At 33.4% G+C, this 14,641-nt stretch overlaps 1 protein-coding gene across 1 annotated transcript; it reads right to left on the reverse strand.

Annotated features, from left to right (window-relative positions):
- Positions 1–10,431: 10,431 nt before the first annotated feature.
- On the reverse strand, positions 10,432–11,311 carry LOC110617959. The gene is made up of 2 exons (XM_021760953.1): positions 11,236–11,311; positions 10,432–10,772 (listed from the first exon to the last, which is right to left on the reverse strand). Exons 1-2 carry the CDS (start codon positions 11,309–11,311, stop codon positions 10,432–10,434), a joined length of 417 nt encoding a protein of 138 aa, XP_021616645.1.
- Positions 11,312–14,641: the final 3,330 nt, after the last annotated feature.

Raw genomic sequence — 14,641 nt, forward strand, 5'->3', positions numbered from 1 at the left:
GAGAAGGTGGTTTGGTGAACATGTCAGCAATTTTGGCCTTGGAAGAGATGTGGATGGTACGAAGGAAACCAACTTGAATGTGATCTCGAACAAGATGGCAATCTAAGTCGATGTGTTTACTTTGTTCATGAAAGATGGGATTGTTGCTGATGTGTTTAACTACTTGATTATCGCAGTGAAGTGGGATAGGAAGTTGGAGGGAACATGAAAGTCTTAAAGAAGAAAGGAAAGCCACTTTAATTCACAGGGTTTAGGGTTTAGGGTTTAGGGTTTAGAGTGGTTAACTGTATGTTGCTTTTTAGATTGCTACTGAGCTTCGGCGAAAGAGTGGTCAATTGTATGTTGCTTTTTAGATTGCCAGGAGATAGGAGCACCACCAAGCAAAATACAAAATCCAGTTATTGATCGTCGGCTGGTTGGACAACTGGCCCAGTCTGCATCACAAAAGGCTTGGAGTTGCAGAGAAGATTGAGCAGGGAAGAACATGCCTTCGTATGGACAATCTTTTAGATACTGTAGTATTTGAAGTACAGTTTTTCATGGGATTCCGTTAGTGCTTGCATGAATTGACTGAGGTGTTGGACTGAAAATGTGATATCAGGGCGTATGGTACTAAGGTATTGTTAGCAAAACAGAGAAGGAGAAGAACAGAACTGAACCCCACACCTTTCATTGAAACAAAATATTGCTTAAATACAAAATAAAAATAACTAATACTAAAGATCATGGTCCATGATTCTACCCATGATCAAAACATAGAAACATGTTTAACAGAAAAAAGAAAAAGAAAAAATAAATAAATAATAAATTTCCTAAAACTTAGTTACAGATTGTAGACCAAGTCATTTAACAACCCACTAAACAGAAAAAATAGGAACTACACAGCACGTTTAACAACTTTAGAAAATCAGTAGTATCTAAGACAATTTCTAACACTCCTCCTTGTCTTTGATGCTGCAAACTCCCATTTTATTTCTTAAATCTTCAAATTTAGCTTTAGGCAAAGCTTTAGTAAAACCATCAGCAACCTGGTCCTCAGTTCTACAATAAACTAACAACACTTCTCCTTCTTTTTGAATTTCCCTCAGAAAGTAGAACTTAATCTTGAAATGCTTTGTCTTCCCATGAAATACTGGATTAGATGAGATTGATATGGCTGCCTGACTATCAACAAAGATTGGCGTTGGCTCAAGCTGTTCTTCATTCAAATCTTTGAGAATTTTCCTAAGCCACAAAACATGGTTTGCTGCAGCAGTTGCAGCAACAAATTCAGCATCTGCAGTACTTTGAGCAATGATTTCTTGCTTCTTGGAGCACCAATTGATCACACCTGATCCAAAATTAAAGCAGAAACCTGTAGTACTTTTCATATCATCTACCGAACCTGCCCAATCACTGTCAGAAAAACCAACTAACTTGAAATTTTGACAGCAAGCATACTTTACTCCAAAATCAATTGTTCCCTTTATGTATCTCACAACACGTTTTGCAGCTTGTAAATGTTCCTCACTAGCACAATGCATAAATCTAGAGAGGAGACTAACAGCATGCATTATGTCAGGTCTGGAGGCATTGAGGTACATGAGACAGCCAAGTAAACTTCTATAATGATTTTCATTCACTTTGACAGAACCATCATCTTTATAGAATTTTACTCTAGGCTGCATAGGAGTGTCAACTGGCTTACACCCTTCCATATGAAACTTCTTTAGGATCTCTTTTGCATATTTGCTTTGATTGATGAAAATCTCATTTTTCCTTTGTCTCACTTCCAAACCAAGAAAATAAGACATCAACCCAAGGTCTGTCATTTCAAATTCTTTGAACATTTTAGCCTTAAAACAGTCAATAAGTTCCTGTTTGCTTCCTGTAACAAGAAGATCATCAACATAAATAGAAACAATGGTTAAATCAGCACCATTTTTCTTTATATATAAAGTTGATTCACTAAGACTTTTCACAAAGCCTAAGCTTAGCAAGTGATCATTCATACGACTGTACCAAGCCCTTGGTGCTTGCTTAAGGCCATACAATGCCTTTTTAAGCAAATACACTTTGTCTTCATGCCCTTGCACAATAAAACCTTCTGGTTGCTCGACATAAATTTCTTCCTCCAAAAGACCATTCAAAAACGCAGACTTTACATCTAACTGAAACACCTTCCAGCCTTTTTGAGCTGCCATAGCCAACAATAATCTAATAGTATCAAGCCTTGCAACAGGAGCAAAAGTCTCCGAGAAGTCCACACCGAAGATTTGTGCGTAACCCTTCACAACGAGCCTTGCCTTATGCTTATTTATTGATCCATCAGCATTAAGCTTTGTTCGGAAAACCCATTTCACCCCAATAATTTTCCTATCTTGAGGTCTCTCAACAAGCTTCCAGGTTTGATTTTTTTCAATCATTTGCATCTCTTCTTCCATGGCAAGCTTCCATTTTTGCTCCATCATTGCTTCAGCAACACTTGCCGGTTCTAATAATGCCACATTGCATCTTGCATAGATTTCAGATAGTAACTGAGTACCACGAACTGGTTGTTCATCAACATCCTCAACGGTGGGCTGCTGTGTACTCGAACGTTGAACATCGTCACATGCACTCCAATTCCATTGGTCCTCCTCCATAAAAACAACATCTCTACTTATTATGATCTTCTCATTTTGTGGCTGAAATATTCTATAGGCCTTTGAGACACTGCTATAGCCTATAAAAATTCCAGGCTCAGATTTCTTGTCCAATTTATCTCTTTTAACCTGAGGAATATAAGAGAAACAAAAACATCCAAACACTTTCAAATTTGTGAGAGAGGGTTTGTGACCATACCATGCTTCGTAAGGAGTCTGCTTCTGGAGAGCTTTAGTAGGCAATCTATTCAATAAAAAAACTGCAGTATTGGCTGCTTCTGCCCAAAACTTTTTAGGAAGATTTTTCTCATGCAACAAGCAACGAGTCATCTCCATTATAGTTCTATTTTTTCGCTCACTTACTCCATTTTGCTGGGGAGTATATGGAGTAGTCAATTGATGCTCGATCCCTGCCTCTTCACAAAATTTATTGAACTGATATGAGGTGTACTCTTTTCCATTATCAAATCTTAAAACCATCATCAAATCTTAAAACCATCATCTTACATTTACTTTGATTTTCAGCCCATGACTTGAATCTCCAAAACACTCCAGCCACTTCTGATTTGAATCTGAGAAAATATATCCAGCACATTCGAGTTAAATCATCAATAAAGGCAATATAATACTTACTGCCTTTGAGTGATGGTGTTTGATATGGCCCTCCAAGATCAGTATGAACAAGCTGAAGCTTTTGTGAGGCTCTCCAAGCTATTTTGGCAAAAGGCAATCTGATTTGTTTGCCAAATTGACAAGCATTGCAACCTGATATTTCCTTTTCAAGTGAAGCCATGCCCTGTACCAACCCATGTTTTTGCATGAATAACAAAGCAGAATGATGATAGTGACCCAACCTCTTGTGCCAAAGGTTAGTGGTTTTGACAGAGACTTGATGAGCTGAATACTCCTCCTCCATCAGATCAAGAGGGAAGCTTTTCCCTTTCATTTTGATTGTAAATACCTCCAATCCTTTTGCATCTTTAATAATACAGCTTTTGTTCTCAAAACACACCTTAAAACCTTTTTCAAGTAATTGGCCAACACTTAAAAGATTTTGATCAATATCTGGAACGTACAACACATCAGTAATGACTTTAGTTCCAGAAATACTTTCAATTGCAACTGAACCTTTACCTTTTGCAGAAATATATTCTCCATTTCCAACACGAACTTTTGAGGTTGATGTCTTATCAAGAACCTTGAAGAGTTCGATATTGTTGGACATATGATTGGTGCAACCGCTGTCAACAAGCCAAGTATCAGCCGAACTAACGTAGCAAGATGCCACAAATAATTGTTCTTCCTCCTCCTGATTCACAGCTTGAGCCTCATTCACTACCTGATTGCCTTTGTTTTTGCAAATTTTGTCAATATGCCCCATCTGATTGCATGTGTTGCATTTTGCATCAGGTCTGCTCCAACATCTAAAATGAGGATGATTGGTTCTGCCACAATGTTGACAAGGGTGATAATTTCTTCCTTTGTTGCCTGCTGCACCATTGTTGCTTGTTCCAGGAAAAAAATTGCTTCCAACACCTGCACCTGAATTGTCTTTGCTCTTCTTTCCCTTTTTTTTCTTATTTTTCCAAGAGTCCTTAAGTTGCAACTTGGCTTGCAATGCACCTTCAATTGAACCATCTTCTCTAATCTGCCTTCTTTGCTCTTGTGCATGAAGAGCATTTAGCAACTCAGCCAAGGAAATTTCTGTAAGGTCACGAACCTCCTCTAGTGCACAAATTTTGGCTTCAAATCTTTCTGGTAATGTTACCAGAATCTTCTCAACAACTCTGCTATCTGGAATTTTTTCACCAAGAAGCCTAAGCTTGTTGATAATATCCAGCAGCCTATCAACATACTCTTTTACAGTTTCAGAGTCTTTCATCTTTTGTAGTTCAAGTTCCCTTCTGAGATTCAAGATACTCATGCTTTTGGTACGCGCATTACCTTGAAACTCTGTCTTGAGGTACTACCAAATGTGAAAGGTAGTCTCCAAGTTCATAATCCTGGTAAAAAGTGATTCAGACACAGCTGAATACAAACATGTTTTGGCCTTAAACTTCTTTGTAGTTTTCTCCTTGTGTGTTTTGATCTGCTGCATAGTTGGATTCTCAGGCAGTTGATCAATTTCAAGGTCTTCAGCCACTGCTTCCCAAAGATCCCATGCTTGTAGATAAGCAGTCATTTTAACTGCCCATGATTGATAATTTTCTCCAGTGAACACTGGAGGTGGAACAGGACAATACTCTTTTGAAGCCATTTGAATCAAGATTTGAAACTTGGAGAGGGTTAGTATTTCTGTATAACACTCAACGGGAAAAAACTCACATTCAAACGATCACAGGTCCTTTAAGATAAAGGCTCTGATACCAAATGTTAGCAAAACAGAGAAGGAGAAGAACAGAACTGAACCCCACACCTTTCATTGAAACAAAATATTGCTTAAATACAAAATAAAAATAACTAATACTAAAGATCATGGTCCATGATTCTACCCATGATCAAAACATAGAAACATGTTTAACAGAAAAAAGAAAAAGAAAAAATAAATAAATAATAAATTTCCTAAAACTTGGTTACAGATTGTAGACCAAGTCATTTAACAACCCACTAAACAGAAAAAATAGGAACTACACAGCACGTTTAACAACTTTAGAAAATCAGTAGTATTTAAGACAATTTCTAACAGGTATAAAAGCTTCCCAATAGTGTGTCGGTACTGTTCTGGGTTGGAAAGAAGATCTCTAGAGTCAGTAGTGAGATAAAGTCCTTTAAGGATTGGTAAGGAGGCAGCTGTGGCATTAGTAAGACCAGCATCATGAATTAAGTCTAGTGCATATTTGCTCTGACTAAGAAGGAGGCCATTAGAAGAATGTGCAATTTCAATACCCAGAAAAAATTTTGGGTAGCCCATGTTTTTAATAGTGAACTCTGAATCAAGAAATTGTTTTGTAGCTTGAATGAAGGATTCATCTGTTCCTGTAATAAGGACATCGTCAACATAAAAGAGAAAAGCCTGAAAACCAGTGGCAGTTTGTTTAAGAAATAAACAATGATCTGAAAGTGATTGTGAGAAGCCAAAAACTTTAAGTTTTTCTGTGAAGTTCTTGTTCCATTGACGTCCGTCTTGTTTGAGCCCATAAATAGACTTGATAAGCTTGCATACTTGACCTTTTGTGGCCTTTTCATACCCTTCAGGTGGGCTCATGTAAAGTTCTTCATCAAGAAAATCATGTAAATAAGCATTATTCACATCGACTTGGTGCACAGGCCATTATTTTGCCGCAACAATAGCTAAAAAGAGTCGCACTGTAACAATTTTTGCCAATGGTGAGAAGCTGTCAATATAATCAATTCAATCCCCAAAACTTGGTTATAGCCTTTGGCGACTAGCCGTACTTTAAAACAGTCAATAGTAATATCTGGATGATATTTGATACAATACACCCACTTGCAAGAAATTGGTTTCTTCCCTAGAGGAAGGGATGTGAGTTGCCAGGTAATATTTGTATCAAGAGCCTATAGCTCTTTATGCATTGCATGAACCCAGTGGATATCCTATTTAGCTTGATGATATGATGATGGTTCCTGAACAGTAGATACATTTGCCAAAAATGAAGTATATGAAGGTGTAGGATATGGTAGGAGATGGCAAAGAATTACCTGCAGGACTGAACTGAGAGGAGACCGTAGCTATTGGTAATGAAGAATCAACACAAGTAACAAAATCCTAGAGCCATATAGAGTGTGAAGTTTGTCGTGAACTTTTTTAGGCGGTGGGATAGATGGAGGAGGTGTTGAGATTAATATAGGAGGGAAAAGAGATTATGTCAAAGGTGAAGATGAGGTATCAGTTGATAGAGGAACATGTAATGGAGGATCAGGAGTAGATACTAGTATTTGGTATTATGGGAGTGGAGGAGGAGATGATGGTCCATCTGTGGGTGGGTTGGATTTAAAAAGAAAATGGTTCTCATAAAAGATGACATCACAAGATACATGGAGCTGATGAGTGTTGAAATTGTATACTTTATATCCTTTTTGTGCATAAACATATCCCAAAAAGAGGCATTTTATGGCTCGTGGGTCAAATTTATTTTTATAAGGCTTGGTGTTAGTGATAAAACAAAGGCAATCGAATGTCCAGAGGTGATGATAATCGAGTGGGTTGTTGTGAAGTATTTTAAATGGTGTTTTCCACTTGAGAACAAGAATTGGGATTCGATTAATCAAGTAGGCGGCTGTGAAAGGCTTCCTCCCAAAAGGATTTTGATAGGTGAGCATGGAATAAAATGGCACGGGCAACTTCTAGTAAATGTTTGTGCTTACACTCAACAATCCCATTTTGTTGGGGTATAAGAGCATTTTGTTTTTTTTTTATGAATTATCTCTCTATCATAAATAAAGGTCGGCATGAGGTGCTCAGAAATTCAAATTCATTATTTTAGCCTATTTTCTTTATTGATTTATGAAACTGGTCAACTACTTCATTAAGAAACCTGGTCAGGTGGATCAATATTTGTGTTTTATCCTTCATGAGATATATCTAGGTGGCTCGACTCATATCATCAACAATAGTAAGTTCATAATTAGTCCTGGTGAGTGAAGGTAATTGATAGGGTTCCCATAAATCTATGTGAACTAATTCAAAAATAAAACCAATAGAAGAGCTACTACAAGAGAATGAAAGACGATAATGTTTAGCTAATGGACAAATTTCACAAAATAAAGGATGGGAAGATATTTCATTGATACTTCAAATTTTGGACAAAGCATTTTTGGAGATATGACCCAGTTGTTCATGCCAGAGATTACATGAAATTTGTGCAGAACTTCATGAAAATTATTTTGGAAAGAGGAAGTATTCAACTTGTGTAATCCTCCATCTTCTTTACCAATAGCTATTGTCCTTTTAGTCTGTTGATCCTGTAATATACAATGGGATGTAAAGAAAAAAATGGCAGTGTTAGAATATTCTTTATTTGTTTACCCGTGATAATATTCCATCACACACCATAGGCTCTTGGTCTTGCCCATGGTCTCCCTGTATTCACAATATTCTGGTATGGTGAAGAGTTATTGGAACACAGTATTGGCCATTGTCTTCTACGGTTCTACCCGACATCTGCCTTTTGTACTCCTTGATTCTGGTGTAGTTGATTCAAGGAAGGGAACATCGTTGTTCACGTTAACTCAGTTCATCTTAGCTGGGTAGCCCAAGAGGAAAGCTTGGACCTACAATCTAGTCCGAAACTTCAACTGCAAAGAATGGCAATGGGTAGTTGATTAAATTTTTATTCTAATGAGTCGGAGTTTGAGTAATTTATCCTTGATTTTGGAAGAGATTTAATTTTCATTTAAATTTTATACGTTGAGCAGTTATTATTCGAATTTATTTATATAAATAATTATTTTATATATTTTTATTTAAAATAAACATGAATTAAAATACATAAATTAAAAAGGTTTAAGTATTATTTTATTGTTGTAGTTGAATTTAAAATAAATTTAAATAGATTAAGATAAATTTTAACTGGATTTAAAATAAATTTAAATATTAATAATATCAATTAATTTGGTGTGATAGTTTTGCAAATATCCTATTAGTTTTACATCTCTACTCATAATTATAATTGCTTTGAAATTACAATAGGACAATTTAAATGAAGTTAATACAAAATTATAATCAAATAAAAATAATTCAACTCAATTTAAAAAAAAAAATCTGATTAAACCAAAATTAGAATTGAATGAGACGCTATGGTTCCAATTCAATTCCCTTTGGCGGCCCCAACTCCACTAATTAGGATTTTCTGATTTTTCAAAAGTTTAGCATGTAAATTTATATAATAATAATTATTATAAGCAAATTTAATATATTTGAATCCATAACATTTCTAATGTGTTTTCCAAACTTTTAATAGTATACTTTAAAAAAAAAAAAAAAAGAGGGAAATGTATATGATACAGTTAGCATAGCTGACGACATACACTGCCTTTTTGTGGATTTTAGAACAATAATTACTAATTTTTTACATTTTATTATACATTATATAAAAGTCGTAAACTAGTAATAATGTGTCATCCAAAATGGAATTAGAAACGTGGACCAATTGAAATGAAAAGGTATGTGACTTGCGGGTGAAACCGGTACCAGTTTTGTTTGTTTTTTTTTTTTTTAATTTATTTATTGCAGATTGCATTTTTTTATTAAAAATAAATCTTCACTAAAAAATTAAAAAAGTACAAAATCATATTTACGCTCTTTTAAATAAATCCAAACAAATTACTTATTTTAATTTTCGCAATTTTGTATACAGCTTATTTTATAATCGTAAACAAAATCATATTTCAATACTTCACTCATCTAATTGAATTACCCTAAACTTTACACAATAATAATTCAATATTTTTTACATGCAAAAAAAAATTATAAAACTAGTAAATATATTAAAAAAATCGTTACAATTCAAACAATTAATAACTCAATCATTCCAAATTTAAATTTTTTTTTAAAAAGAGTTTAGTTATTGTATTTGCGAAATAATTAATTGTACAAAAAATATATGTATAAATAATAGATATAATCTTTTTAATTTAATTAAAAATAAATAATTTACAGTGTAATTAGTATTATCCATAAATAATGCTATGCAGTTACAAAAAATCAATAATATATTACGATTGATTTTTTATATAATGACTTGAAGAACTTATTTTATTAAAGATTTAAATTCATAGAGAATAGTCTTTAAAATAGTTTCACATTTTTGTTAAACAAGGATGAATATATATACATCCATTTTATTAAAATATTTAATTAATAAATGAAGAATTTCTTAATATAAAATGTTTAAAAATTTATTTAATTAAACAAAAATATAATTTTTTAAATTTCAATAATTATATTTTCTTATCATGTGTTGCATGCGTCATGTTGTATAAGCCTTTTACTCCCAATTGGGAAGGAAGATCAAACAAACACGTGTGGGGCCTTTTTTCCTGATAAAACAAGGCCATACGTCGATATTTAATTGGATAAGAGAAAAAGATGCACCGCCCACCACCTCCACCACAAAGGGGTTGGCTTGGCCGTTAGGATTTAGCCGCCGTTGGAATTTCAATTTAAAACATCCCCATTCAAATTTCTCTTATAAATCATGTTATCATTAAGAGGACCCGTAGATTTATTATCAAACATGTCATCAATTGAGACGTGTATGAAATGTGTGATTGAAGAAGGGAAAGAAATTAATAATTAATAATAATGGCATTTAAAAACTGTAAATACAAAGAGGAGAAAGTCCAAATCATGTACAACAATCTCACCAAAACAGTTAATATCCATATGGGAAATTCTCTACTGGGAAAAGTCATACAGTTTCTGTCCTTTCTAACTGGAAACTGCCATGCTATCTTCTTCTTTTTTAATGGTTAATTGTGTATTTATTATCTTAAATGTTGTTGAAAAATAAATAAATAAATTGTTTTAATTATTTAACTATTTTTATAATTAAAATATGTCAAAGTTTTAATTACTTTTTGATATATTTTAATTAACATATTTAAAGATATATTTTTCGCAGTGTGGTGACTTTAACTGAATACTAAGAATAAACTATGAAAAATTACAAAAAAAGACCTCAACTTATCTCAAATAGTACAGCAAGAACCTATTACCCAAGAGGAAACTGAAAACTCTATATCCGATGTTAAAAGAGCATAGGCAAAAGTTTTCATCTTCAATATCCTATATATATATATACATGAACAAGCATGTACTGGTATATATTGAGTTTTATTCTATAAGCTACCTCAACAGCTTCCTCGGCATGGAAGGAGTGATCTTGATGACAAGACCAGGGAAAACATCATCCGGGTCATGGATATGCGGGTTCTGCTCCACGATAAACGGGTCACCGCACTTATCGCTGATGGTGTGCAAGGTCTCCCCTTCTCCAACGACGTATATTTCATCGCAAGGTCGGTCAAGAAGCAGGTTCCCTTTGACAGGTTCAGCCGTTGAAGAACTCTCCCTTATAGACGCCAATAATATTAGGCCTAACAGGACTACGGCGCAGAACCACGACGCTGAATCGGCTATTGCTGTTGAGATTATCGTGATTTTCTTTCTGGAAATCGAAGCCATATCTGTGAATATATGGGTTTAGAGAACTTTAGATAGAAAGAGCAGAAAGAATATGGAAGAAGTGTAGATATATATCTATTTATAGATGGGTATGTAATGTGTATGAGCAAGTCTTTGGACGTTTGCGATGGGAGGAAGTTGGGTTCAACGACCGGGGTACGTGTGATTTGGCTAAAATGGTTGAAATGTTACACATGGGTCACCTCCCTTCCTGGTCATCAAATTATCGAAAAGGACTTGATTATTTTGGTCCATATATAATTATTAAATTTTATAAAGATTAGGTTCTAGATTATAGTTTTTGGGAATAATGAACTGAAAATAATTTATCATTTTGTGAAGTAAAATTTCGACATGTGGAAATTGTCCATATATATTAGTCCACCAAGCACGTTAATCTACATACAAATCTAGATTTTTTTAGACAAACTGGTTCTGTTTATTATATATTATCAATATATGTACGTCTGCATCTAAGCATATGACCACCAAGAGATTGGCTACGTTTGGTGGGCAACTTCTGGGTTATTAAAGCAGCCATTAACTAAAGGGGTCAACGATTATCATGGTCTAACTTTTGAGTATATCAATTTTGAACAACTTCCTTTTATGTGATGTAATTATGTAACAGTTTCTTGGGGAATCATGGGATCATACGTTAGTCTTGTCTTCACGTGTTCGTGTAATTATATCATGAAAATGAACATATAGCTAAAGTTAATAGAAAAAAAAATTGTGTATTTTCATAAGATGTAATCTGGAAGTTACTTAATGTAATTATTCTTTAGGCTTAAGCTACAATTCGTTTCAATTACAATACAATATATGAATGTGAGTACAGAATTTGAATGACACATATACGTTATATATGTAGCACAACCATGTATAAAAATTCCATTATAATGTTTTGGCTTAGTCTCCTCCATCAAACTTAATTAATAAATAACACAGATAATGACCTATGGAGCCAATCTCTCAACCCAAGGTGTTGCCTACCCTAATTAATTCTTTTCTTAATGAAAGTACTGTCTAAATGTAAATTCCACATAAAGTATAAAATGGTATGGAGACTTCTGAAGTCTGAATCAGGTATCTTTGTTTGGCATTATAAACATTAGAATTGGATTAAAGGAGCAGCTGACCAAGTCATAAGTTATTAAGAATTCAACTCAATTAGCCAGAGAACATCATTTTCCATCGACTAGCACAAAATGAAAAGCTTCCAATTTTGAATTCCCATCACTTATCTCACCATTCACATATCATAATCTATCTTTGAAACTTCAACTGCAAACAAAAAGTGTGGCAAGACTTCTTATCTCTACATTAAGTAAAGTCGATATCACCTTAATTATATATATATTTTTTAAAAGTAATACTATTAATTATATTAATAAAATTTTATCAAATAAACAAAGATATCATTTCAAATACAGAGGCGATCATATCTAATAAATTCTCTAAAATCAAAATATGAGCAGCTAGAGTGGTATGACGACGAACCCATCTAACAGAAATATCTAACAAACATTTAAAATCATTTAAAATCAAACACAGTTCAGAAATATCTAAATGTGAAGACTGAAAATATTAAACCACTTGCAAACAGTCCATAAGAATGCAGTCATTAAAAGATAAAAATTTCGTCGTAAAGAGCAAACAATAATGAAAAGTTAAAACTTTTGTTTTCATCAAAAATAAAATGTTCGGCTTGTATCTAGTAACCAAATCATTCTATGCAAAAATTTTTAGAAATGTCTATCCACTACAATTGATGGGGACTTAAAAAAAAAAAAAAAAACTGGGCATTAATTACCTTTGCTTATTATGATATCTAATATTATATCCAAAATGATTCAATGAAAAAACTTAAAATAATCTATAAATGAATATATGAAAATATATTTTAAATTTGGAATGGTGCCAATATATGATTGAAATTTTGAATAAGTCGGATGGTATGGCGAATTAGTTAACTTTTATCTCAAGGAATTATAAAACTGAGTATTGATTAGGGGGAAAAAACTGGAACTTGTCAATTTATAATGAGTAAAAAAGAAAAAATTATGAGTAGATAGGCATCCATCATTATTCAATTTAATTAATGATAATATCTTAAAGCACATTCTATTGGGATTAATGGATGGCCAACATAGAGTTGCATATTGAAGCATCACTGATTGTCAATTGGTTGGTGGGTATTCTTCCAATTACCATTCTATTATAAAGTTTTGTACCATATTTTCAATGCCTACAACTACTGCAAGTGAGTGCTGCATAACTTTATTCCCCATCATTCTCGCAACCCAACTCATAAAAAGATACTAAAAAGAAAGAAAAAAAAATTAGAATCAATGCTCTTAATACCACATATTCAAAATTGTCTTGTCAACAAATTACTAATATCAAATCCGTTTATATCACGGATAGTGAATTTTTTTTATAATATAAATAATTTTTTTATTTAAAAAACTATAAATAAAATTTATAAAAAATTAAAAAAAAAATTATGATTCATTTATAAATTAAATTATAAATAGAATTTTATAGTGACAGTGCTTGTCCACATATCCTAAATATAAGTGTAATTTTAGTGCAAAGGTGGAGTTTTTTAAAATTATAAATAGATCAAGTTATTTTTAAATTATTTTAGACTGGCTTAATAAAAAAAAGGTTATATTTGATTTTATTTATTTTTACTTATACTATGAAGATGACGGATTCAAGTAATTAAACATAAATTTTCTATGAAGTATGAATAAAATTACATATATTAATTGTTATTTTTTATAATTTATGCCCGTAAAATATTTAGTATATTAAGTTATTTTTTATATCAAAATTACGAGGTTTAAGGGGAAAGGAGAATCAAACTTTTATAATGATGGTGTTCAAGTTCAAAGAATCTCTTAACACAATGATCAGCCTGGTAGAAAATTTTATATATGAAATTAACAAACTGATATGGACTTGCAGTTTCTGCTGATTGAATATTTTCCCAAGTTCTTTAAAACAAAAAAAACAATTTGATAATATTCCAAATCTATCAACTACAAATTTTGACTGATTCTAAATTTTAAATTTCATTTCAACCGCAATGTCTATTAGCTTAGCAGATATTTTGGCCGCGTTCAGTAGCTCATTGTTCGGAAGTAGAAAACAAATTTTCCACACTTTTTTTCCTTTATTAACGAGACAAGAAAGGAACATTCCTGAGAATTCTAAAGTTTTAGCGTGTTTAGCAGTCCTGCCCTCGACAGTAATGGCACTTACAGTTTTAATAGGAGGGACATCTAAGGGAGCAAACTTGGTACCTTCCTCCGAGCCACTGTCAGTCAACTCGCTAACCACGATGGGTTCATTGGAGACCTCCTTTGAAGCGGGTGGAACTTTAGAAGAGGTTAGCGCCTTGGGTAGAACAAACATTCTAGAGGCTACTGAACGAGAATCCCCCAACCTAGCACTAATGCTAGAGAAGGTGTGGGAGTAGGAGTAGAGCGACGAGCTGACGATGCGAAAGCTGCAGTATGGAAAACCCCCTACATCACATCAATGACAGACTTGTTGGCCTTGAAAGAGGCGCTATAGTCTCCTTCATGCTCTTCCTAGACAAAGTGAAGTTCTTGGGGAGCTTGATGGTATCCATTGATATGTTGGAAGCTGAAAAAAAAATATCAGTTCAGTTAGAGCTCGAAATAACAAAAGAAGAACATAAAAAGGAAAAAAATAAAAAAATATCAGCTTCTTGGTAGTCCTGTAGATTAGACATGAATATACATTTCTTGATGTTACATTTCTTCTTCACAGAGGTCAGTCGGAGGGCAAATTTGGTCTACTAGGATTAATTTAGGGAAGTCATTACAACCCTAAG

This window comes from Manihot esculenta, chromosome 6, assembly GCF_001659605.2.
Source record: "Manihot esculenta cultivar AM560-2 chromosome 6, M.esculenta_v8, whole genome shotgun sequence".
In the NCBI taxonomy this organism is placed as follows: domain Eukaryota; kingdom Viridiplantae; phylum Streptophyta; class Magnoliopsida; order Malpighiales; family Euphorbiaceae; genus Manihot; species Manihot esculenta.